At 40.2% G+C, this 27,790-nt stretch overlaps 1 protein-coding gene across 1 annotated transcript; it reads left to right on the forward strand.

Moving 5' to 3' along the window:
- Positions 1-565: 565 nt before the first annotated feature.
- Positions 566-27,685, forward strand: tmem198aa (transmembrane protein 198aa). The gene is made up of 8 exons (XM_029530894.1): positions 566-808; positions 16,207-16,446; positions 21,093-21,331; positions 21,461-21,673; positions 22,982-23,105; positions 26,880-26,984; positions 27,081-27,184; positions 27,375-27,685. The coding sequence occupies exons 2-8, from the start codon at positions 16,308-16,310 to the stop codon at positions 27,525-27,527; spliced, it is 1,077 nt and encodes a 358-aa protein (XP_029386754.1). The 5' UTR covers positions 566-808; positions 16,207-16,307; the 3' UTR covers positions 27,528-27,685.
- Positions 27,686-27,790: the final 105 nt, after the last annotated feature.

Genomic DNA, 27,790 nt, shown 5'->3' on the forward strand with positions numbered 1-27,790 from the left:
TGTGAAGGAGGCTGGGGTTTCAGAGAGGGGCGGCTATCCAGTAAAAGCCTAACCCCAGCCAAACAAACAATAAACCCATGTCAAATGAGAATCCTTGTTGTCATGATATACTTTTAATATTTCCCATCTGTCACTAAAGATGTCTGTCTTCTTAACACCCCCGCCCATTCGCTTTCCCTCCCCCTGTCTCTTTACCCCCGACAATAACAACATTTGGCCACGAGTCACCAAGCCCATTCGTTCCCGTATAATCACATGAATAGCCCCCCCATCATCTCCTGAACCACACTCCTCCCTCCTGTGCTGCGGGAATGGTTTAACCCGTAAAGAGTGAGGGAGACACTGGGAGCAACAAAGGAGGCGCATACACTGGCCGTTTGGGGGGGTGGGGGGGATAATTGGGTGCATGATGTAAACATGGAATAAAAAACCGCAAGGCTGCATCTCCATTTCCCGTTGCACCGGTCCATTATCAGCGTTCAATATTACATGAGGTGCTGACTAACAAACAGAGCGTCTGTCTGGACAACAGGAGGCGGGCAGCGTGTGAGAAATAAGGCAGGAGGAGGACGGGAAGCAGGAGTTGAGCTTTGTTCCGTCGCCGCTTCAAAGGTTTCTGGAGTTGCTCTCTGGCTTTGGACCAAATCCGGTTCACCGGAACGCGATGCTGAGTTTTTCCTGCTGACCGAGCCCTCAAGTCGAGATTTTCTTCTTTTCGTCTGTTTTGACTCATTCTGTTGTTTGCTTGCTTGTTTCGCATGGGAATCATGAAGACCGGGAAAAGACGCGGATATGTTGCATTTCTGAGGTGAGTGAGGTTTTTTTTTTTTTTTTTTTTTTTTTTTTTTAATTTCAAAAATTTCAGCGAGTTGAAACTGAAGCGAATTGAAGCGAGTCTTGACGCGTGCCAACAAATACGCACCGAAGTGTGACGTTTGGTCCAGTAATTTGCGTCCAAAAGCCCAGATGAACAACCATCCACATTTCCTATTATTATTATGGTTCCCTGAAGCCATCCACGCTGCCCACAGCCTCATTCCCGTCACTGTAAATACCTTTAAAAATGAGACACATGGAAGACTGCCCCAGCTCTGCCATTGTTTTCCCCCTATTGTCTCCAAACTGGAACATTTGGTGCTCTTAAACAAAACAGAGCACTTGGAGACCTTTCAATGGTCGCCTTTCAGTGATACCCACATGAATCCTTCATGATGTTTGAGAATTAATAATTTAAATGACTAAACTTTGAATTTGTAAATAATTGGGTTGGACAGTGTGTAAACACTAGGAGACAAATTGATTGAAAAGTCACGTGCATCAATACCCCCTTCACATCTATGTATCTATCAAAGAGAAAAAAAATCTTTATCTCACGCTTTTTCCCTGTCTTCACCCTCTCCTCTCTTTGGGGAACAGTAATAGCACATGAAACATCTTCATAATTAGCAGTTTACCAGAGCAAAGAAGAAGTAATTATAGGCAGTAAGCCTGCTGAGTCGAGTGTGCAAGCAGTTTTCTTTTATTTCCTTTGTTAAGTGTGAAAGTGTTGTCTTGTCAACACATGCTCGTTCATCTCTGCTTGAATTTGCCCGTTCTCCTTCCTACTTCTGCAGTTTAAGATATTCTTAGTCACAAAATGGGTCAAAAGAAACGCATCTGATATGAAAACTAGTTATCTTCTCTGCTTGGTCTATCCTTCTCCATTTTCCTTTAGTACTAATGATGTGTTGGACTGTTTGTTAGTCTGTGCAGCAGCCCACGTTATGCCAGGGAGACAGGCAGAAACCATCCTCCCGAAAACATAGTGGATGCTCATACTATACGAGCCCTCTGCTGCAGGGAAAAGCAAGAAATATGAATCTGACATACAAGAGTATGAAATACAGAGTATGATTATGTTGTTATGACTTCTGAAACATCTTTAAAATGACAAATTATGAGGGACATTTTGGCCTGCTCCAAACAAGAAAAATGACCAGGCATAGCCTATTACACAAACTTAAATTACATCCCTAAGATCTCTGGAGATATAATGATAGATCTGATGGCTGCACTGCATTTGAAAAGCAGATGCTGATGAAAGGATGCCATGGAAAGCAGCATGATTAAGATCAAGTTTGTAAGGAGAGCATATAGAAACCATTGTTGTGCGACTCACTGACTGAATATTGTCGTTTTGCTGACAGGCAGTCTAATTTCAACCCACAGAGTTTTTGGTAGTTCTATCAAGTCTTCTAAGACTCACCTTTGATCTATGAATTGTAATGTTAAATATAGAGCAGCTTTCTCTTTTTGGATGCTTGCTCTAGGGGATAAACATGTATGGGCATGTATTCACCTTCAGCTCAGAGTATACCACGTCTTCTTCTGTTGGCAACTGCTTCACTGGAGCATCTGGAATGGGGCGGATGGGTTCACCCAATAGGGCACTATGACAGGATGGCTGATGGGCCTGTGTGAACAAAATAAATGTCTTTCATTTGTTCATTTGCAGTAATGCCAATAAGATGGATAACATAAGGAGATGTGATGGACAGACAGGAGGATAGGAGGGGGAAGGGAGAAATATTAAACCTAATATTGGATTCAATCTGTTTGAGAAAAAACATTCTACCTAGAAATCAAACTTTCTATCTCCTTGAGGCATTTTAAGTTTCTGTGAAGCTGGTAAAGGCGAGGAAAAAGTACTTCCTCAGATTTGGGGAGCCATAAGAATGCTTTTGTTTTTTAGACTTTCTCTCATCATAAAATATCATCCCTGTGCTTTTATATACTTTAAAAGAAAATGGCCCAGTCCTGACAAGCAGATAGAAACGTTGAAGAGGATGGAGGGATAACTTTCAACAACAACAACAACAACAACAAAAAAAATAGTAATCCTGGTTTCATCATCTAGCATGCTTTTCAATGGATCTCAGCATGAAGGGGAGAAGGGGTACCAGAGAATATCATTCACACAGACGATACACTTCCTGGATTGCCTGTGTTGCAATGTTGTTATTGTGCAATGCTTTGATGATTGGTTATATAAGTATAGTGAACATAAGCCAGAAAGAGTCGGACTCAAGACAGAGCTCAAAATGTCTACAGTGACTTCTCTGCCTGCCAGAACGAGTCCGCACTGGGCCTCGGTGCTTTTGTTACATATTTAAGAAAAAGATGGATGGTTGGTTAAAGAGTGGGGACAAGGAGGCAGTGAGGGAGGACTGTGATTGAAAATGGGAGTCATTATAGAAATTAATATGAAATTGATCGCAACGAAAAGAGAAAAGGTAGGAGGAAAAAAGGAGAGGGGGCAGGGTTATGACTAATGAAAACTGATGACTAAGATGAGACCAAAAAATAAATAACACAAGAGGACCCCATCCCCATAAAATTGGGAGGGGGGGGACTCAAAGCAGGATGACTATAGGGGAGTAAGACATGGGGAACAAAAAGAAGAGAGGAATTAAATGAGGAGGGGACGTTAGAGGAAAGATGAGTGTAAGAGAATGAGGGAGTGAAAGGGTAAAGTTGATCCTAATCCCATTAATACACACCAGCGCTGTCCTTCCCACTGGCATGATCACATGCACACATGCACACAAGACACACATACACCCAGTGCTTTAGAGTGCTGGTCAGATACAATGCTGTTTGCTATTCAGACGTCCTATTTAACGCTCTATACACCAAATGTAGAGTCGTCAGTTCTCCATCAATGGAATGAGGAAAGGGTTGGGCTGAGAGCTGCTAGTTTCAACCAGAACCTACCAACAGTCTGTAAGAGCCCTCTGGCAATGTGGCATTTGTGTATGTGTGTGGTTGTGTATTCCTTGCTGTCATCTTGGTTTGTATCTGACAGGGTTGCTCCATACTGCATTGGTAGACATATCTGTCATGTCTGTCAACATTTATGTCAAACATGCAAGCAAGACCCGAGAAATGTGTCTGGGTGTGTGTGTGTGTGTGTGTGTGTGTGTGTGTGTGTGTGTGTGCACAGATGCATGTTATGTGTGAACTATATGTGCTGACTGTGTGCTTTCTGGCATAAGCATTGTTTGCAAAAGAAAACCTGGTTTAATTATGGCCAACTTGAATCTGGTCCAGGAATCTTGTCGGGTCAGTGGACACTACTCATGCATAACATGTAGTAATCCTGTATGTATCCGAATGTGTACACTTGCATGGTAAATATCAACTAACAAAGCAATCAGGAGGAGCAAATGGAGAGGAAAGCTCCCATTTAATTCAGTAATTCAGGACGGGTCTACAGAGAAACAAAGCTGTGAGCAGCTAATAGACACAGAAAAACACTGAAGGGAACACTTCATACTGAGTGTGTATACGGTGTGCGTGTGTGTGAGTGTGTATTACTCCAGTCTACAGTATGCACCACAGCCTCCAGTTATGTGTTCTTACCTTCAGAGACAGAAAGGTACTGAGTGTTTGCCCCCTGGTGGAAAGGAGCCAGGCATTTAACCAGTTTGGATACTGTGCCTTGATTCGAACAGATGTTGTTGCTGGTTACATTTAGTTTGTGATTTTAAAGCCTATCATGAACATTTGAAGTAAAGGAGCTTCAAACAGTCAATTATATGAAAGACTGTTTCTATTGTTTTTTAATTAGCGCTACCTTAACAAGATACATCATTAAGATGCTTTTTACATATCAAATGTACAACAACAGTGACCATTCGTAGTGACAGCACTTTTTCACCTTGTGCGAAATGAGCATTTTTTTTGGGTACTGCTTTGATTTTGATTGATTGATTACATCAATTTTATATACTGTGGCACTAAGCACTTCCTGTGAATAACTACATAGGAAGTGGTTTTACCAAAGATTATCTTTTTTTTTTTTTGCTATAGAAACAAAAAATTGATCGTGGTTTCACATGTTATGCCTGTTATTTTATGGATTTTGATTGTTTGTTTTAATGGGCAGTTGTTCAGTTCTGGAAAGCCAGTATTTCAGAAGAACTGGAAAGCGGCAAATGGATCCACACAGGATTGGAGGCAAATTTAACACTGCGGCTTAAAGCAGGTTTTGTGTTTCAGCATTTAGTGGAAGAGAGAGAAAGAATAAAGTGATTGAAAGCAGCAGTGAGACAAATGATGCTGGAAAGAGAGATGACCGACAGAGAACAAGTTGTAATCTGATGAAAGCCTCTTTACTTCCCTGTCACCTCACCTTCAGGCCACAAGCAATGACCACGGCTTAGAGGAGGATCAATGCTGAGGCCGCCGGCATATGCACACATACACTCACATACACCCAAGCTCTCTAAGGCGGCACATAGCACACATGCAACACTTCAAAATGAAATGGGGATCAGTGCATGGCAAAGCTGCAGTTGCTCGCCCAGATTGAGTTGTGGCACTTAATACATAGATAAAAAGGACAGATTGATGGATGGATAGATGCACAAAAAGGGAATAGCGAACAAAATGGTAAAAGATCAGCACACAAGTTCTGTTTTATTTATATATGTGTATGTACCCTGGGGGGAGGGGGTGTGGTTGGGTGCATGAGGGCTCTGTGGGTCACTCAGACATCTCAATAGACTTGCAGCTCAATGGGAGAGAGTGAGAGTGTAAGGAGAAAGTTTCTCAGCTCCCATACAAATCACCCACCCCGCATTCAAACCCAATGACCCAAACAACCAAACAGCCTAGGCCAGGCCTCTTTCACAGTGAATGTCCTCTCCTTGAGCTTTATTTTAGAGATACAAAAAAAAAGTCAATGCAAAGATACGTGATGGAGGAGGCTGAGAACATCATTAGAGAAAGGCATTTTAACACTAAAATTATGACTTTTTTAAAGCTTCATCGTCTCGTACAATATCTCTGGAGGGGGGTCCAGTGTCTCGTCTAGTCAGGCCTGATCTGGTGTAGTCTCTGGGGAGGTCCCATCTCTGGTCTACTCTCTGTAGGGGTCCAATCCCTGGGGAGGTCCCATGTCTCGTCTAGTCTGATCTTGTCTCTACTAGTCTGGTCACTGTTCCTTGTTGTAGCCAAGTCCATCACTTGTTTCCAATTAACCGAGTAACCTAGACATGTCCAGATGCTCCTACTGGGAATCGAGCCGCACCTACTACTCTCAAGTGACCATATTCATTCATTCATTCATGGGTAGGGGGGTGTGTATTATTAGTGACCCTGATTGGAGCACTTTCTCGACAGATCCTTTTTATTCCAGGGGAAAAAAAAAAACGTTTATGTAAAATGTCAGTCAGTTCCATATTGTTATGTGTTTATAATGAATTCCGTTTTTAATGTCTAATTCTGTGATTCTGTGATTGCGGATTTTATAGGGCCCTATTTACCAAATACCCGGGAAGGCCGACCTTGACATGAGCTTCACAGTGTGTAAGCTTTGCAAAATGAGGAACCCATGTTTAACTGCACTATTTGAACTATATGATATACTATACTATATACTATACTATATGCAACACTTTTATTCTTCTTACTTAAGCAATATGTGATATTGCTTTTATGCAACAATTCCATCTAAGCATGGATACATGTTTAAAACGTAATAAATGTGAAAGAGACACTTTAATATCTCCATTTGTCATTCTGTCATGCAAGGCAGACTGGAGTAGATCATAAGGTTCCTTTGCACACCTATAGATTGAAGAAGAAATCATTATGAATCAAATCATGCCCCAAAAATCGGAATCGAATTGAGATAGTAAAATATTCCCACCTCTAGTAATTACATCTTTATTCCTTAACGATTTCTTTGCCTATAAATAGTGGAAATAGTGGAATAGTGGAAATTGTTGTTTTTCAATCATTGACAACAAATGAGTCAAGATTTCTTTAGGAGTTGCATACATTTCAGAAGAACGTAATAAAAGAAAGACAATATAAAGACTTGAGCCCGTAAAAAAATGACGGTGAGGCTCCTGTAATAAGCAATTTGAAATTGTGCCAACATGTAATATCTGTCTAAATTACCATTAAATTTTAAGTTAGAATATTAATCAAAGGAGCAAAAATGAGGGCATTTCTAATTAAACTATCAGGGCCTTTCTGGTTACCCTGCCAACTGTGTGAGGAAGGAGCAAATTTAAGGTAAATGCACAGTGTGGCTTTCTCTCAAATATACCTGCTGCAAGTGATTATCATTATTTTCCAAATCAGTTTCTAAATGAACATTTAACCGTTAACAAATAAAAAATAAATATAAAAAAGTTTTAATAAGCCCTGAAAGTCACACCCAAGTATGCAAATACAGTAAGTCTAAAATTCACTGAAGCAATCTGTGAGTTTGAGTGTATATAAATATATATATCGATTTATGTATATATATTCTGCTGAGATTCTCACTATCAATCTCTCTCTCTTTCTCTCTCTCACACACACACACACACACACACACACACACACAGTGGTAGTCTCCCTGGTGACAGATGGGCTTGATGGAAACACAGTCATCCTGTAAGTAGCCATGACATCAGCAACACTGTTACTCACCATCACATGTACATGAATGCCTCACTTCCCTGTTTATCTTACTGGGATATAGTCTGGAAGATGATCAAATAGAAGATGAGAATGAGATTAAAAAAAAAAAATAAAAAAAAGCCCAACAGGCAGCAAGAAAGTCTGATATGTATCTGTGAAAATACACATAGGGAAAGTCAGACAATACAAAGAGGGTCTGTGACATGAAAAGTCAAATGATTCCAGTCTATGGATTAGACTTCAGCTACTCAGAAACGCTGACTACTAAATATTGATAAACAATTCTTCTTGTTTTCGTGTTACTCTCATCTGCAATATTAGGTGCTGATGAATAAAACAGTCATTTCCTGAAGCATCTACAGTTTGCTCCCAGCACTTGCTTCCCATTGTCAATGCGCTGTTTTCTAATTGTGACCACTATATATAACGTCACATTATATGAGCAGTCTGTAGCATTATGTAGGTACATTAAATATTACATTTTAGTGATGTGGCTTTGAGGCCGTACTTGGCATGGCAGTTCATTGGGTCACATGCATGCTAGCATCCTTGCAATTGTAATGCTGGTGTGTTGTATATTAGAATATGTTTATAATTAAATATTTTAGCTATTAGCCAATGCTTTTAGCTAACTTTTCTATACATTTCACTCACTCATCAGTTGATACAGCAACACAAATATATCCTCAGTGAGCTAACATCAGCTGATAAATCACCCTGCCAAATAAGCTGGTGATCCCCTCAGCAGTATCGTGTTAATACTACCAGAGGAACAGGCTCGATATCTCAATGACAGCTTTAGTGGCACTAACACGATTTACCTCGAAAACATTTCACTGTTGATTAACCACTCCAAATCTCGAGCCTGCTTAAGCCAACCATAACCCAGTTCCCTGTTCCCAGTTCTAAGGTTTCCACAAATAAGGCAGATAGTTGCACAATCAAATTTGTATTGCTTAAATTAATTTAAAAATAATCTGTGCCATCATTTCTGCTGAGAAACAAGTTGTTCTTGTACTTCTGGACAGCCAAACAGTACACGCTGTGCAGAGTTTTCTGGGAATGATTTCTTACATCAAAAGTTACTTGTGGGAACACTGGCCATGCTATGGTCTATTTATTATTAAGGGTGATCAAACTAATGTATCTGGAAATTTTATTTCACAGACGTTGTAATAAGATTGAGGCAGAAATCGCAGAGACGACTCCATCAAACTATTTCCAAATCTAGTTGTTGAAAAGGTAACCTGAGGTTGCTGGGAAGAAATATGTCTTCTTTTGATCTCTGCTTTGATTAAATCAGACCCACTACGTGTGATTTCACTTATTTGTTTCCTGTAGACAGACTTTCGAAGCGAGGATGAGGTTCACAATCGCATTGTCCTAGCCTGGAGATTCTAATTATGATAAAAATTTTGTGTGCACCGAGTCTTCCTGTTTTTCTCTTTGTGAGTGCGTCTAATGTCTTGCTCTCTTGCTCTCTCTCCCTCTGTCCAAACCCTACAATCCCCACCCTGGAGAGAAGTGTGTCCTCATTCTAGTGATGCTCTGTTGCCACCACTCAGTGTGGGGTCTCTGAAATATTCATACTGACACATATACACACACCTAAAGACACACTGAGACACAAAGACTTTCAAACCCCTTTTCTTCTTTTCACTTTGTGCTTAACTGTAGAATATTACAAAACATAATTTATCCTGCAGCAAGTTGGGAGAAAAAAAGCTTTACACATTCACATATTCTCATGTCACTGGGCATCACAGTAAAGGCAGAGAGGACTTCACCTTTAATGTGAATTTCTGCAGAACAGATGTTAATATTTACTATATTGTTATATATTAATCCAAAGTGAAAGCATCTATCAAGCATTAGTGCATAAGAGTTGTGGAGGGAGAGCAACATTTTAAAATAAATTATAATGGCAGTGTTTTATGATATCACAGATCTAACAACCGAGGATCTGTAAGAGTCAACGTACACATAGAGGTGAAGTTTAAGCCACACTGTGCTATGAATGGCAAGTACTGTTTTCAGGCCACAGAGACGAGCTGGCATGCAGCACAACCAATCATAGAAAGCTTATTACAGCAGCAGCAGTCCTCAGATTTGATCTGTCACCTCAGACTCTACCCATTTGGAGGCGAGACGAACAGAAGCGAAACTCCAGCAGGGTGCACATCAACACGCAAAATGGTTATTACACTGCCAGTGGTTCAGATATGTAACCTTATATTATTGACCTGCTCGGCTGATAAGATACATGCACACAAGGACAGGGCTTAGCCAATCATCATGTGAACTCCGATCTCTGTCAGCGTTGCCATTTAGTACTCCCCCCACTTGTCAGCAAGGAAGAAAAGTATGCCTGTGGATTTAGGTTTTGATTGCACAGCAAAGTTAAGGAAATAAATCTCCAGAGCGGAGCTGAGTGAAATTAGAACCATCTAGTTTACTCAGTAAAAGGGAAATTGTGATTATTTTGGTGTTAATCTATTATCTTCATTAATCCCAGAAAAACACAATTGAAAGGCACAAATGTGGTATCACGTGTCAACTTTAGTGTGTCTTATGAATGTGTAAGCATTGTGAGCTGTAATAATTAGAACCACAGTTTAGTTTCTATGGTTACATAGAGCTGCGGTGAAGCAGCGAATCCTTTTGGCAATGAATAGTGACCTTTGGGTGCACCGATACTGTTTGTCACACAGAATCAACAATAATACAAGGCTGTGATCATGCATTAAAGTAAATTTATGGTGCGATGCCCCCAACTATGTGTTTTTAAGGCTGATGGAAAAGCTCATGATGTTTGCATGATTAAATGCTTTGAATAAGTAGTCAGTAGTCATCTGAGATTAAGTTTCATCTTGAAAAGTTACACATCTCTCAAAAAGTGCATGTGCCATTATTCTTATGTTACTTGGATTAATGGTCCTTCAGACAGTTTAAAAGTACTTGTTTTATCTCATCAAGAAAAGATTTAAGTGTGCAGTTTACAGTCAGGTTGGCTGCTCAACCTGCTCAAGCTGTACCCACCTGAACTTTGGCAAGTTGACGTTCGCACAATTACAATAATAACGCTTACTCTAACAGTGTTATATGCATATATGTTATATACATATATACAATATTTTTTCATTTTATCTGTGGACAAACCTGCAAATGAAAACAGATTGACTCCTTTTTGACTGCCAGATCAGTTTGCCTTTCTGCTGAGACTGCGGACGCACGACTAGAGGCTGAACTGAAAGTACACACTTGAAGTAAAAATAAAATAATAAAAAGGATGTATCTCGTGCTCAGGCTGCATCTCCTGTAAAAGTGTCAGAACCTTCCTGTCCTACTGCTGACTGTAGCTTTTTCTGTTGCAGACAAAAGCTTACTGTTGTTAGAGCTTAGTTAAAAAAAAAAAGGCGGGGGGGGGGGCAAGACTGATGGTGTTATTGGAAGAAATATCTCGGAATCACTTCTGGGGACCATGAATTTTTCTACAAAAACTCACGAGCTTTGATTAAATAGCTGTTGAGATATTTCTAGCCAAAATGGGAAACCGACCAACCAACCAACACACCGATGTAAACATTCCTGAGTCATTTGGCATAAAATCTCGAGGGATGGCAGTATTTAAAGTCGCAATTCACTTCCCTTATTGAAGACCTAACATTTGGTTCAATGGCCTCATAGATTAGTGAAGCACAAAGAAACACGAGCTGAATAGGGTCAGAGGTCAGGACCATCTGCTGCCAGAATCCTCAATGAAACCATCACGGATTGGCTCTTATTATGCACATTCCCATGGAGACGAGCCCCCCTGTTTCATTTGCAGGGTCCTTGTACCATTGCTGGTTGTTATAGCAACAGACAGAACGTGACATTGTTGTATAATTTGCTGTTTTTTTTTCTCCTTTCCTTATTCTGACCCCGTGAGCTATTTTTAATAATATCATCACTCTGATGTTGCACATGTTATTAGAGGTTGTGTTAGGTCATTGCAGAGCATGAACTGGCAAAATCTTTACACATTGAAATTAAAAAATAGCTTACAAATGTAACAGGTAGCTTACTTGTTAGCATTGCGTAGCTAAGCAACTCGCCACTTCCTCAAACAATTGAGATGTTGCATTGCTTCAGTTTTGTTTCCTTCATTTATATTCCGTGCAAAGCACACACATAAGTGGAAAAAGAAATAATATGAAAGAAATATTCAAATTGTCTGTTTAAAAGGGGCCTTTTGGACTTCTAACCTCCTCTGCACAATGTTTTATAGTGTATTCTTTACCATTGTCCTTCTTGTAATGTGAAAATGAACTTAACAAATTGCAGTAAAACTGTCATCCAAGACACACAAAGATGACACAATTCTTGACCCACTAACATTCACTGTGGAGTTTAGAGTCCACTCACAGTGTTACAATTTAAGATGTCATTTATTGAAGTGTAAGAAGAAAGGGGAAATAAAAGTAAGTTCTAGAGATTTAGTCATTTGCCCATGTTTTCCCCTCGCCATTTGTCTTTTTTGGCAGTGAAATGGTGCCTTTGTTATACACTCTCATTTGGATCTTCTTCCAGAGTGCCTGCAGTGTAAATAAGCTGCAGTCTTTCCAATGTGTTTCACCACTGCAGTCTGTCTTTCAAAGAAAGGCAATTATGAACCTTAAATCCTCCATTCGCTCTTCAGGTTTTTGACCCATTCTGGACCTTAAGCAAAGTGCTGAAATTGAAAAACCTTTATGGGGACGCATATCCAAATTTGTAACAGATTTGCTAACTCTTAATTCTTAAAATTTTCCTTCGAGCAAAGGTATTTAAAAGTTTCTTTGCGTGGCCGGTGGCTGCCATGTGAAATGCAGTCAGCAACCTTTTGCTCATTCTTTTGCTTGAACGGCTGAGTATCCTTTTCAATGGTGTTAATTCAAGTAATTCTGTAGACGAGAAACTGGTGGTGGAATAACAGCCAGTGCATAGAAAGAACATCTTCTGGGGGTGGTGTTAGTTTTATCCAACAGAACATGCACCTGGCACACTCTCATGCATACCATAAATGACGGTCACGAGGGGAGACAGGCTGCGATGGTAAAATCTTTATAGATTTTTTCAGGCTATATGCCAGCCCAGCAATATTGGTGATGTAAGGGATCAAAAGAGAAACACCGAGGCGAGGCACTGGGAAACAAGCATAAATGTCACATCTTTTAGATTCTATTCATAACAGTCTATCTGTTTGCTATTATCGCAAAAAGGAAAGATGAGGGAATGTTACATTTTTTGACATGACTTTATGCTACCTTCAAAAAAAAAAAAAAACAGGGGGTAAAACACATAAAATCAAGGAAATTGGAAAATTGTTTCCTGAGGGTTACCCTTCAATTTACTCATCATAATACCCTATGAACACATTACACATTATCATCTGCAACAGCTTAGAAGGAAAAGTTGTCATGTGGTCACCTGTCTGCAGCAGGATGGCTGCAGGGCAATTTGACGTGGGAAATTGCCCAATGAACCAGACAGCTGAAATACTCGTCAATAACTCTCTACACTGAGGTTTTCCCTATCAGGTTCTAAGGATTTAACTTCAGTGATTAAAGTATAACACTTTTTCCTCTGAGTTGTTATCATTGTACTTGACAAGGCCGTGCAGTATATGCTATGTATTTTAATTTGGTCGTCAACGAAAACTGCTGTAGCCTATTTAACACCTCGTATTAATGCTAATCAGCTTCCATTTACCTCTGACTGATGTGCTCCTGGCTTTTCCCACAGGGAGCATTGTTTACACTCCATCATTAAAATGTTTAATACGAGCTTGTAGTTAATCTTAATCAATGTTAATGCTTTTAATTACTTATTAGTGGTGAGAGTGAAGTCCAGAGGCACAGACTCAGGTGGGTGTTGCTGACACAGGAGTGGATCTGATGAAAGGTCCTGCTACTCTGACAGTTTCTTACCCACTGGAGCTGACATTTAGATGTCTTAATGACAGCTGGGAAGTTTGAGCAATTACTTATTAAGAAGCTGTGGGTGATCTTCTAGCAAACATTCACTGAATGTCAATTGTTAATCCTCCATTAGATTTGTTTTCATAAAACTGTGTGTGTCTGGATGCCACAGTACATTATCACCAGTTCAGTACGGAACATCAAGTTTATTGTTAAATCACGCAGACATGTTTGTGTGCAGACTTTTTTCTGTACTCTGACACGACAAGTCCACTGACATTAAGGTAAACATAGGATCCATAGTAAGAACTTCAAACTCAATATGCCATCTCTAACTCTTACAGATGGAAAAAGAACAACAGGCTTGGAGTGCATTAAGTAGTACAACTGCATCTAACCTCATACAGCCAACAGTGCCTCAGTCTCAGAAGAGCTAGCAATTAACTAACTCTCCCACACACATGCAGATGTGTGAAAAGTTGCAAACAGGTCCAGATGCAGTAAATGAATCCTGGAGTCATAGATGGCTATGAACCAGAAAGACGGATTGGGAATCACTTGTGTGCAATTATCAATGTGGGAAAAGTGATGTAGTACTGTACCTTGTTTCATGAAATATTTATTATAATAATGCTGAAATCTGACATTTACTTCCTTCTAAGCATATCCATCATGGAGAGTATTTGTAGGCTTCGGTTTCAATTTGTATCCCAGCTGGAAATTAAGCCACTGGGATTTGCTGCCTGAATGAGTGTGTAGCGAGAGTGTGAGTGAGGGACTAACAGCATGAATCTATATTCCCTGAATCACTTGTATTAGGCAGTACATTACTTAAAAAACGTGGATGTAGAATTTAGTTTAATGCCGTTTTTTCCCCAACACAGCCATAAATTCTGCGTGTTATCTGGTATTATGTCAGGGTAGTGTGTGACAGTGTCTGACTGAATGCGCCTTCAGCTATCATTAGGCATAATTGTGAAACACAGCTGACTTTGATTTCTCTTATTCGCTGGCAGAAAAAAAGCGTAAGATTTTTCAGGTGGTGCGGGCGTAGCTGACACCACCGCTCCAACTGATCTCTCCTGGTGACCCAAAGGACACAAGGAGCTGAGTTAGGAATCAAGTTATCAATACTGGCCTGCAGTAGATGATGTATCACATATACAGCTCTGCTTACAAATGAATTAGCTGGAGGGCATACATGGCACCCTGGATATAAGAAATTAATTGTTAAATCACTAACTGGTCATTACTTACTGTGTAATAGCAAAAGCTCTATCTGCTTTGTAGCAGCATTTACTAATGGATGTCAATTAATTTGTGGATAAGTGCAATCTAAATATATCACACTGAATTAATGGTACAGTTTCATTATGTTCTAAGATGAATGTTGTACACACGTAAATAGAATACCAAAGGAAAGGATTGATACTTTGTTTTTGCATTTAACACATTGTATATAAGACCAATTTTTTTATCTGGTGATGTATTTTTGGTGTAGGCAGTCTTCAAAAAGGAACCACAAGAGTTTTTGTTCTGGACTTCCTTCAGTACAGGAATACAAAATAGAGGGTTAAGTTGTTTGTGCTTTACCTTGTTGATACTGAAGCACGCATTCCCACAGTCTCTTTCACATGGTGGAAATGCTACTTCATTTCAGCTTTTGACTCAGCGCCAGACCTGCTCATGTTGGGTCTTAAAATCTTTGCTAATCCTGTTCTCCTCAGCTATCACATTTTTGTTTTTTTGCATGCTAACATCGCAGTTTAATCTGATTGTTGTCTGTTAAAGCAATAACGTTGTCATGTTTCATTATGTTGGTCCTGCATTTTTCGTACAACACTGAAACACGATGCATGGTCAATATCTCAGAGCTACTTTGTACTATATCAGGTTTGACAATCTTCCAGCTTTGTAACAGCAAAAGCAAAAGCACACTTCTGACTGATTTATTATTTTCTGAGTGATCAGAGATGTGTGAAATTAGCAATAAGTATCTATACAAATGTTAAAGGCTTTTCTTTTCTCGCTCATACAAAGTTTTGCGGCACATATGCAACACTCAAAAATACAGTTCACTTTGTGTCTGTGTGTGTCAGTGAGTGTGTGTACATTTATTGTTTATTTTTATTTCTTTATTTATTTCCCTTTTAGTTTGTTGTGGGCCATCATAGGATGAGGCAGGGGTTTGGCATTGGAGCGTGTGTCTCTGTGTGTGTGTGTGTTTAAGTGTAATCATGATTTGCTTTAAATATGGTGTTTCGTGTTGAAGAGCCCCTCAAAACTGAAAATGATTTGTATTTACTTATTTGGCAGATTGGTTTCTTCTGAGTCATTTACTGCTTATTGCTACCAATTTGCACCAGGCACAAAGGTTTACTGATTAGAAACTCAATTTCAGTTTTGTCCTTTTGAGCACAGTATCTGAGGAACTCTTTCAAAATTTCTCCAGAACTGGTACACACTTTCACTTGGACTTAAAAATGAATTGAATGGTAGCCTTGAACTTCATTCCTTGTTAGTTATCAATGAATAAAGTTCAAGACTACCTTCACCAAACTAAACATGTTTTCAGCCATATCTCAATCATTCACCTGGCAACTATTACAAAATTTCACACGAATGGTTAGGAATTTATATGATTCTGGATAAACAGGAGTCGTCTGGCTGGTGCAGGCATACAACCATATAGTCATAAAGCTCTGTACCTTCTGCTGAGTATGTCAAATGAAGAATCAATAATCACTGTTTTCTTCCTCCCTTTCCCATCTTTGCATCACTTTCTTTCTGTGCCTCCCATTTACAGGTAGACACGTCTCTGTGGGTGAGACCTGCTGATCCAGACATCCCTAAACACCCCATTATCCCTCACCCCCACCCTCCTCCCTTCCCCTCATTCCAGGCATCATGACTTCTACCAGTCAACTATTGGGTTTGGCAGAGGTCGGGCTCAGGTGTGACCAGGAGATTGAGAGGAAGTATGAGATTGTGCCATCAGTGGTCTGCTCCATGTGCTGCCTCTTTGGAATCATATACTGCTTCTTTGGTGAGTGATTTTGTAGTTTAAGCTGTGCTTGTATGGTCTGAGCTGGTACTAAAATATCTCTAAAAATTTCTCATGCATTAAATAGGATCGCTGAAAAATTTGATTTCAGAAAATGCCCTGAAATTGCTTTTACCGGGTCTTGAATAATTCAACAGTCTGGTGTTAAGGGCACATGTTTTTGCGGCTGTCATTGCCTGCTGAAAAGAGCTAATAACCACAAGGAACACTGACCTCACAGAGGTCTATGTGTCTTTTCATCTGAGTTTTGTTTCATATATATCTGGGACAAAATGTTTCCATAGTGACAGTCATGCTCCTTTCAGGAGTTAATATTTAACATTTGCCTGACAGATGTGCAAATACCCATTAGCTATTTTAAGTTTTTACTTAGTATATGCATTTATTCACTTGTTTAATCATGCTATGTACAAAAGTGAAGATACTGGACATGATCAGTCAGTAGTACCTATGACAATCACTGGTGTTCGTAAGTATTCCGATCAGATTTACATTTTGATGTTTAGATTGCAGCCCAATGCAAGAGATGTTCAAATAATTTTTCCTCTGACTAATCTTTTCTGAACTCAGTATAGTTAAAAAAATAAATGAATAAATAAGATTTTGCAAATTGATAAAAATTTGAAAAGTACAAAACTGAAATATGACGTTTGCACTGGTTTCTGGAATTTCGACTGGTGAAACTAGGAAACTGGGGAAGAAGGACTTTGGTATGACACATGGCCAGAAAACGTAAGGCCACTCTTACGGAGCTGCAGAGAAAAGAGCCCATCATCATTAGAATGAATTGCAATTTTTGGCAAAGTGGAAAGAGAGGAGTCTGTCCTTAGTTAAAGTTCGCAAACAAGCAAACATCTGGTCTGAGGAATCCAAAGTTGAACAGTTTGTCCTCAGTTCTGAGCATCATGTCTGAAGGACACCTGCTGAATACCCAACAGTACAGCATATTGGTGGCAGCTTAATGCTAATGGGATGCTTTTAGGTTGCAGTGACAGGTCAGGGCTTCGGGAAAACGGAACGCAGAAAAGAACAGAGCTCAGACTGAGCTGAAAATTCACCTTCTAACAGGATATGACACTGCAAGGGAACTTAAAGAAAAACTCTGTGAGTGGCCCAGTCAGAGCCCCAGCTTAGACCAGACAGACCAACACTGGAGAGGCCTGAAATGGCTCATCTAACCTGACAGAACTTTAAAGGATCTGGAGTAAAGAAAGGTAAAAAACAAAACAAAAGAAAAACCAAGATATATAAACCCTGTTGCATCATAAACAAGAAAACTGCACATTTAGATAGATTGACTTACTTTAGATAGATTAGATAGATGAGAATTATGTGCAAGCTGTTAAAGCACACCACCAAAGATCCATGAAATGCTTTGATGACATTTTTGTCATTTGTCGTTAATTTCTGCCCTGTTAGTGTATGGTTTTATCAATCTAAGAGCATGGCTCGGCTCTGAGAGTCAATATTGATCCTGTATTCCTACAGGTTAAGCTACTTCAGTGTCTTTACTTTAGAAAGTAAGTTGGACTAAACTACGCTTTTATCTTTAGTTTATGGACAGCACAATAAGACTCGTGTTTTCTTTAATAAAATGGAATGCTGGAATCAAAATCTTTTTACGACAAACTGCTGCCTGCTGCTGCTGACTCCATTCATTTCTTTGATCTGATTTGAATATTTCAGCAGCACTAATGAAGGAAAAATGAGGATAGTCTTACACTTAATCAAAAGCACCAGGAAGTGGACCCCAGTTTTGCTTTTATTTTATTTTATTTTATTTTATTTGTCTTTGCCTCCAAACTCTAGGATACACACTATAGGCATGAGTCCATTCAAATGCTAGAGCATTTGCACCTTTGGTTCGAGGCCAAAGAGTGACTGCACTGCATGTATTAAGGGCTCATCCTAATGAGTTTGGATGTTACTCATTACAGCGAAGAGTAATCAATAAATGATTAGAGAGAAAATCTGTAGGCTTTCTACACTAGGCAACCCCAATGTAAAAAGTCTGTGTTTGCCTCTGTTTGTGTTGCTTAAAAAAAAACTGAAGTTTAAAATTGTATATCCATTCGCAAAGTTAGCAGGAAAAGTGCTCAAATAATGACACTGCATTAACAATGTATCAACCATTTTTGTGCAAAGGTACAATTACTTTCTGTGTTTTGCCTTGGATGTGCTCGTGGGCCTGTATAATTATTTACTTGCAGTAGTATTTTGGTTAAAATGGCAGACACAAATGGAATTTTTCTGGGTCTTGCTGTTTTTACCCTAGTTAATACTGGTTATTAAATAAGGTCAGATGCACTCTCATCCATTTTTAGAGTTTTCTTTGTCTTTACCAGACAGCAAACAAAACAAAAAGAGACTGAAACTCTATTCATATTTAACTGTCACAGCACAATGGTATGCATCAGTAAATACCTGAACTACAGGAGCTGCTGCATCTACTATTGGAAAGTTAACTTCCAAACAAGCTCTTGTTTAGTGTTGTGCATGAACTGTTATACAGCCTATAAAATCAAAGTCCACAAAAATGTAGGTCCTTCAGCTGCTTTGTTGTATTTTGGATGAATGCTGCATTAATGTATGTTGCAGGTAGGAGCTTGTTGCATACAAATAGACAAAGCAGAATTCACTGAGACATATACACAGAATTAACATTCTCTTTGTATGTCCAAGCAAGGTATTGACACCTATCCATGCATTACAAATACCACAGAGGAAGCCTGCACTGGCTTGTTGCACTTCAGTAAAACACTTGTGCGGACTGAAAATGTACAGAACATTGCTGCTCATGGCTCCTTAACACTATTAAGGCTGAGAATGTCATGTTTGCCTTCGGGGTGGTGTCAGACCAAAGATCAGACTGTATCCCACTTTCATTATGCAGCTCTGCTTCAAACATACTCCCAGCATTAGCATGCAACCATTAAAGCCAAAGATTTCTTGTAAGTGAAATCCTATCATGTTAGCATGCTAGTAGTGTTATCTGAAATTAATAACAGCTCTGAAATTCTATAGTTGACAAAAATCTCAAAGTTAGAGAGACACGCACAAAAGGGTTGTTTTCCACACGCTGCCAGAAAAGAATTAGAACAACAAACTTTGCATAAAAAGACATTAAATACAGAATGGGATAATCTTAATTCAAATACTTGCCCATCTGCTGTCTGTTTGCCTTTCGGTGTGAGAGTAAACCGTGTCTTGAGAAAAAGATAAAGATGGGTATTCATAGTCTCAGTGCTCTTGCTCTGTAACACAATGCATATTGTTTATGGTTTGGTCACCATTAAATGATATGAGGGGAAAAAAGAGAATTTTTGTTCTGGCTATAAACAGGAAAGTTGATTTGGATTTTGAAATTGATTGATGTGATTTAGTTTGTAAATGAAAGCTTAGATGTCACTTATTGATCTGGAAAAAACAAAGTTACAGCAGAAATTATGAGTGAAGCTGTATAAGTAAGATGGATTGTGTGAAAGAGAAGAGAGAAGAGCTGAACAAAGCCATGGTGAACAGATGGAATGGAGGATTTAAAGGTTGGGGGGGGAGTAGAGAGGGAGCAAGGGAAGCAATACAGAACAAAAGAGGGAGTAGGAGGAATGGGCAGAGAACTGGAGCAGCGCAACAATAGGTGAATGAAAGGACTGAGTAAAGGAGAGGTGAGGGAAGGGTGGGGAGCAGTAACATTTCAAAACTGACGGATGGAGATCCAATATGGAAGAACAACACTGAGAATTTGTGACAGCTGAGCAAACAAATGGTCAGGTGGCTGTAGAGTAGATGGTCTGGAAATGCTCTGCTTTCTCCATTTCAGACTTGCACACACTTATTCACACACTCAGCTACAGTATAAGGGGACACTGGTTTGAAGAACATGTTGGGGGGGGGTCCTAAACGAGATTAAGGAAAAGACACAAGATTGAGTAGAGGCGAGCAGAAAAAAAGTGTGCTCCAAATGAATGAGGTATGGTCACGTGGGAGGAGCATGGATGGTAGGTCAGATGAGAGGAAGAGTATTGTTCGGCTCAGCTGTGCAATGCCTGATTACACAAAGATAACAATCTGACGTTGGTTCCCCCCTGAGACACAGTCCAGTCAGGGAAAGAAGAAAGGAGACACAGAGGAAAAATAAAGAGAAACACTACTTAAATAAACACGGGGGGAAAAGGACATATAGATTTGAGCTTTGAATGCGTTTGAGTCATTTTTCAACAATTGAAAATGGAAATAAGTTGGTGGATGAGCAAAAGAATTGAAACAAAGATGGACTGGAAGAACTATATAATAGGAAAAAAACAAAACAACTACTAGCAGTGCAGATGTTCTTTTGGCTTGTTGACTAATGAATGCGGATGACCTTTTGCAATATAATGATTATCATATGTTAAAGCCATTTCGTAAAGGTTTACGAGTATGCTTAGCTGCTCCCATCATGTGTGTGTGAACATGGTGCTCCTTACCCACCACAAGAAGCAGCCTCCATTACTATAATCACACCATCCGTCTCTAACAACCCCAACAAATCTACATTCAAACACCGGGCCAATATAGATGGGTTAGGGTTTCATGCTACTGTTTGCATGCTTAAGCCTCACTAAAAGTTTGTTTGCCATCTTCTCCAGGTTATCGATGCTTCAAGGCCGTATTGTTCCTCACAGGCCTAATGTTTGGCTCTGTGGTCATCTTCATGCTGTGTTACAAGGAGAGGGTGATGGACACTCAGCTGAGTGTAGAAGCCTCAGTTGGCATTGGCCTTGGCATTGGGACCCTGTGTGGTCTGGTGACAATGCTGGTTCGCAGTGTTGGACTGTTTATGGTGGGCCTGCTGCTTGGCCTGCTGGTTGGAGTGGCTTCACTGGTGGTAAGAGACACTTTCATATTTTTATTTTTCTAAATAGCAACATAACGGTATGCTCCTTGTGATGATGATTGCAGTCTTCTTGGGCCAGAATTAGCTTCCTGTAGTTGTGATTGCCTCTCTTTCTTTCAGGTCATGGAAGAGTTCTACCATCCCAAAACAGTGTGGGTTCCTCTGGGTATCCTCTTAGGTTCTGGGACATTATTTGCTGTCCTCACTCTTCAGTGGCAGTGCTTTTTTGTCACCTTCTCCACAGCCACCTTTGGCTCTGCCATCATCACCGTCACCGTGGATTATTTTATTGAGCTGTTTGCCCTGGTACACTACATCTATGAGCGACTCAGGGTAGGCTGCCATGTGTCTGCTTCTGTGCAATAGAGGGATACTGTTATGATGGCTAGGAAATAGTTATGTGTGTCAGCTTGCATCAAATAACACTGCTGCATCCTTGGATTTAGCTATGAAGCCGTTTGTCTTTGCCAGCGAGGTTGGCGTGTGATTTTTTCATGAGAAGAAAATGAGACACAGTCTGAGTGTTGAAAAGATTGACCAATAAAACCTCTTGATATTGACTGCTTTATGCAGCAGCCAACACCAGAGATTTTTAGATGTTTCACCTTGACTCACTACTCTAGAAGATTTTGCCAGGAGCTCAGGGTGCACCTGCATGAGGGAATTAAGAGGAAGAAGTGGGTCAATAGTTAGTCGTCAATAGAGACCATATATCTCTGTGTATTTCAAGGGAGAGTGGATGTGGGTACGACCGGCTGAGTAAAGCGTGGGCGATATGGATAAAATCTTCTGTTATGGCATTTCAAATTAATACTGTCAAGGAATACAGTCAATTTTCTGCCTTGAAGTATCCTGAAACACAATATAATTCTTAATTGTGATCAAGTTTTTAACATCCTCCTCGGGCATTTTGCCTAACAGAGAACAGACAATTAGCTGTACTCAGAAATGCGTAATGATTAAAACCACATATTTCTGCACGTAGACACAGGGCAGCCTTCTGGAGCAGTTGTTGTTAACATTTAATTTGCTTTGAGCATTTCCAAATGAAACACTAAGATCCAAAAGAGAAATTATTACTTTGGAGATGCGCTCATCTTTAGAAATGTTATTTTGCTTGCAAACAACTAGATTTCATCTTATTATTCTACAAGAAGACATATTTGGATTTAAGGTAAAAAGGGCATGATTTTTGTTTTATTAATTTACCAGGACAGTGTTCATTAGTATTATTAACACAGAGTGTCGTTGCTGTAGCCACCGCACTTTGAATTACCATAAGTTTGCAAATTTCACAGCGATTCGATTTCGATTCGCAGCCAACATAGGGTCACTATTGTAATTCCACTCATGCTGTTGCCAGAAGGCGTCATTGTTAATACATCTTTCAACACACTGTAAACTGCTGGATATTCAAGGTGTGTTCTGGAAAAATGGGCGAAAACAGGACACTTTCTGTCCGTTTATGGGTAAAACAACCAAAAAGTACAGGAGGAATCTTTGATGTCAAAAGGGTTAATGTACCTGACTTTCCGAAGGACTAATTTGAATTTATAGTCTCTTGCCAGATGCGACAAGGCCCAAAAATCTATATTATGGGGAAAAAAAAAACAAAAATTGTCAATTCTGTAATCTTTTCAGGTGGCACCGAAGAAACCAGTGTGCTGGTTCACTTGGGTCATTTTGGGAGTCTGGCCTGTCCTGGCTTTGCTCGGAGTGCTGATCCAGTGGAAAGTCACAGCAGAGGGGTTTTCTCACACAGAAGGTGAGTGATGATGCCTAACACATACAACAGGACTCACTTTACTGAGCTGGAAGGCCAAAGGCTTTATATTTTTAAATATATAGTTCCCACAGTTTATTAACTGGCAACAAGGCTGAGGACTGACGACATTTGCTGGAAGATAGGTAACATAAGGAAACCCAAGTACTTCAACAAGAGTCAGAGTTAGGATTCATGTTGTAAACACAGGCAGATTTACAGAAATAGCTGAACACAGAGTAAAGACAGGTACATATTCAGATACAGAGGGAGCAAGGAGCGGTTATAGAAGCCCCAAAAGCAAGGACCTGGCTGGAAACAACCATTTAAGGAGTGGAGGGCAGTGTAGACACCATGCGAAGATGACAAAAGATAGAAAATATACATCAGTGACAACTGCTTGATGATGGAAATGGAAAATTTGAAAGAAATCCCATTAAAAATCCAAATCCAAGGGCCATATGAAAACAAAAATATGTGAGGCTAAAGGAACAGACATACACAGTCCATGTCCACACATTGTGTCACAACGGCAGCTGAGACTTTGATCTCCTCCTTAGTGCTGAAATTTAAGCAAAAACATCACGAAAGCAGATGAATTTATGAAAATATGCAAATAAACATTTCACAAACTTCATCCACCCAAGTGTAAATTCAGCTTTTTTTTTGTTTTTTGCATGAAGCAATGAAGTATGTGCTCAGAAATCGCACCTTCAGTGATGTATTACCAAAGCTGATGACTGGTGCAGCCCTCATGCGAATGTGCTGCTTTTTGAGCAGGAATAGGAGGGTGTGAATTGTATCTTCAATTTATGGTTTAATTCATTGAGAAGGATCACTGTTAGTTTATCTCATAAAATGGCAGTGTCTACAGTAAAAAAAGAACTGAAGATGAGAAACTCAGATTTATGCATTTAGGCCAATATATGGGGAGTGGCATTGTTTTAGAAATGATAAACTTTAAAGGGGCAGGGAATAATGTTTGCATGAGTATGTTAGTGTTGTCAACAGAATGTGTTATTGAGGGTAACAGCGTCTGTTCTGAAGCAATCGCAGCACAGATTGCAAGCTCACTCACACACACAGAAACACAATACAGATATAGACAGAACTAAACTTGGACGGTCTATCACTCACTAAAACATAACTGAAACACATGCCTCATTCATTTCATTCATTGGTATTTTCCGGCCTACGATGTGCAGATTTATACAGCATCTTAGAAAACGTAGCACATGGCCCTAATTAATGGGATTAAATAGCAGGCTGGCATGGCTTCCACTCAGAAGATGTAGGCAATGATAGAACAAGCTTATAACTGCCATTTTGGAAAATGCACACAGTGGGTGGGTAGAGATGTGGACTTGATGAAGTGTGTTAAGACACTGTAGCAAAGTCATTCAAATTTAAGGCACGGCATCACATAGCCAGTGTTAGCTGTAACTACTCTTTACTTAACAGTCCAGAGGATACTCTGTAACTTTGGCAAAAACTTGTTTGTTTGTTTATTTATTTCCCAAGAACTGTCTCCAGTGGTGGAAAGCAACTCTGTTGTTCCCATCAGGTCTTCTCTTCTCCTGAATTTATCATGACCTGCAACAGCCTCGAATCACTTTTCTATTGCAAAATGCTGCGTCCAAAGCCCTGAAGATCTATCGCTGCTCAAAGTGTGTACAATAATGTCTTATGTTGTAAACACAACAGACAAACGTCTTGCCAAGTGACAATCACAACTACACACTCCCAGCAAGAAATGTACAAAAGGAAATATTGTACAAATACATTTTAGAGCAGAAATAAACTTTTTATGGTCAAAAAGATCTCACCATTTTTACAATTTGTACCATAGCTCTATCTACATATGAGTTCTCATAATGAACAGGAAATATCAGATGTTACAAAATAGTAGCAGTGACAATGTTATTAGGCAGAGTTGTTGGTTATAGTTATGTGATAGAGTATAAAAAACATGCACAATAGTGACACACTTAAAGAGAATAATGAAAAAAAGAAAATCAAAGTATCTTTCTTCGGAGTTTGCATGTTCTCCCTGTGCCTGCGTGGGTTTCCTCGCACCGTCCAAAAACATGAATTTTTAGGTTTTTGACTCTAAATTATCCGTAGGTCTGAGTGTGAGTGTGAGTGGTTGTTGGTCTCTGTCTGTCTCTGTGTGTTGGCCCTGTGATGGACTGGTGACCTGTCCAGGGTGTACCCCACCCTCACCCAGTGTGAGCTGGGATTGGTTACTGTACCCCCCATGACCTGGAATCAGAAAAGCCGTAGAAGATGAATGAATGAATGAAAAAAGAACCAAGAACAAAACATTTTTGATTTATGTATGTGCGGCACGTGTGGTGTGTGCATTCAGTGCTTGTTCCTGCTGATGTGGCCTGTGGCTTGTAACCATGAAGAAAAGGGAAAGGAAGGAGAAAATGACAGCTGCTGGACAGTAATTAGAGCAAAGTTGCCATTTGTTGCTTGCAAAGTCTATTAAAATTAACCTTTACAGTATGTCAAGTGAGCTCCATTCCAGTTGTTCTGAGTCTTAAACTGCTCAAAGTGCCTTTCATGTAGACAAAGAGTGTATTGACCAAGAAAGGAGGCTGGGGAGGGATGTAGTGGAGTACAAAGGGAGCAGGTGTACTGGGGGAAGGGCAGGGTGAGGGTGATAAACTAGGGCATGATGGGTAAGGAGAGCACCCAAGTAGAGCAGACAGGAAAATCATCTGTCTGTCAGCTGAATGAAGGGCATGCAGGACGCGGGCATGAATGAATTAGCTCACACACGACTACCATCGCACTCTCTTTTGCCAATGTTGTTGTAGTGCTGTACACCCTCATCGACATAAATCTCTCCCTATTCCCAACTCCCACCCCAGCCTCGACCCTGACTTGACTTGAAACTCTCAGCCTCTTAAAGATTTGGGGACTCACCAAAATGCCCTCATTCTGAAGGTTGACAACCCAAATTGGTCTCCAGACAGACAAACTAAAGCACACACAGTAGCATGTGGCCAGAGGGGCCTGGGGTCCTGTGAGCTGATGGAAAAAAGTGTGTGTGGGGGGGGGTGGATCATTAAGCAGTTTCCTTGGCAGATGGTGCCTCGTTAGCTGTCTGCCCACACAGTGAAAACAATATACTCCTCACTCACACACACACTAACAGTGATACATACAGTACTTTATGAAGTGCAGGGTGCTTGCATTCTGACCTTATATAAGTGAACTGGAATCAGATCCCAGACACCCCGACTGTATTAAACAACAGAAACAATCATGGTAAATCAATGGAGAGCAAGACAGGGTGAATTTTTAAGTCTAAGTTTTGAATCCAAGAGTAACAGAAACACACTCACCCACTCACAATATGTCCAGAGACTGATCAGCTCAGTACACACAGTGAGGAACATCATCAGACTGCCAGCTGCCTCAATAGAATGAAGGTAACGAGGAAACGGACATGTTTCCTGTTTTTTTGTTGTTGTTTTTTTTTTCCCCTTGTAGCCTGCACTTAATCTAATCCCCTTGGGATGGTTCACCATCAGCAGTTGAAAGCTAATTAAAATACACTTAATTGAGCTCATCTGATTGGACATGAGTCTTTTTTTGTCAGTCTCGATTTTGAAAGGGTTCATTCCTTTTGACTTAATCACTTAATTACTTTTTGCTGGAAATTAAAGCTTTCTTCGCCCCCTTTCCATTCCCTTGTGATAAGCTATTATTACCTTTCACTCCCACTTTCAACACATTTATCACAAGTGTTTTCCCCATCTCCAGTGGTTTTGAGTCGACAGCAACGCAGGGTTCAGCTCATGCGTATCCGGCAGAGGGAAGAGAGGCTAAAGAAGGAGAGGGAGAAGAAGAAGAAGAAAAGGCGACAGAGCCAGAAGACCAGCCTCAAGCAGAAAGCCCACACCCATCACCACCACCACCACCAGCAGTATCATCACCCAGCAGTATCCCACCCACACCATCAAGCCCAGAGCTCTGCGCCTCCTAAAATCCCCCCTCCTCAGACTGAACCTGGCTACCACCACAAGTCCAATTCCAAAAGTTGCTTTGATGGAGATGTGCTGTCACCGGTGAGATGCAGTGGGCCCTTTCATCTTGAGATTTTGGATATTTAGGCTAAAATATCATGCAGATTTTAGTAGACTACAATTGCTTACTCCCCTTTCAACAATGGTTTCACATGAGTTAAAGCTTTCACTTTTAATAAACCTTCATGCTAAAGCTTGCTGTACCAACCCTGTATTCTGTGACTCTCTGCAGAGCTACATCAGGAGTTTCAGGGACAGACAGACTGACAGACGGGCATACTCCCACAGTCGGATGATGAGCCGATCCCGGATGGCTGAACTCGACTACGACTGTGGCTCTCAAGTGCCCCTCACCGTCCCCAGTGGACACCCAGTTCGTATCTGAGGCAGCGAAATGGACAAATCCCCACACACACATACACACACAAACACGCATACGGCACTTCAAAACTCTTTGTCACTGTTAGGATAGAAAGCCTAACTTTAGTGTGCCAATCTAATCAACTGCCTATCCTAGAAGAAGAGTCCCACTCTGATTTGGTCCTCTCAGACAGGTAGTATTTATTTTGCTCATTTTAGTCCTGCTTTTCTCTTTTTGAACGTGAAGACAAAGGGGGCAACAAGGAACAAGAACTGACTTCAGCTCAA

The sequence above is a fragment of the Echeneis naucrates genome, chromosome 21, assembly GCF_900963305.1.
Source record: "Echeneis naucrates chromosome 21, fEcheNa1.1, whole genome shotgun sequence".
Lineage (NCBI taxonomy): Eukaryota > Metazoa > Chordata > Actinopteri > Carangiformes > Echeneidae > Echeneis > Echeneis naucrates.

Coding starts and splice junctions, on each gene's coding strand:
- tmem198aa (XM_029530894.1), top strand. CDS start 16,308: ATGACTTCTACCAGTCAACTATTGGGTTTGGCAGAGGTCGGGCTCAGG. Junction 21,332..21,460: donor TTGGAGTGGCTTCACTGGTG/GTAAGAGACACT, acceptor TCTTTCTTTCAG/GTCATGGAAGAGTTCTACCA. Junction 27,185..27,374: donor ATGGAGATGTGCTGTCACCG/GTGAGATGCAGT, acceptor GACTCTCTGCAG/AGCTACATCAGGAGTTTCAG.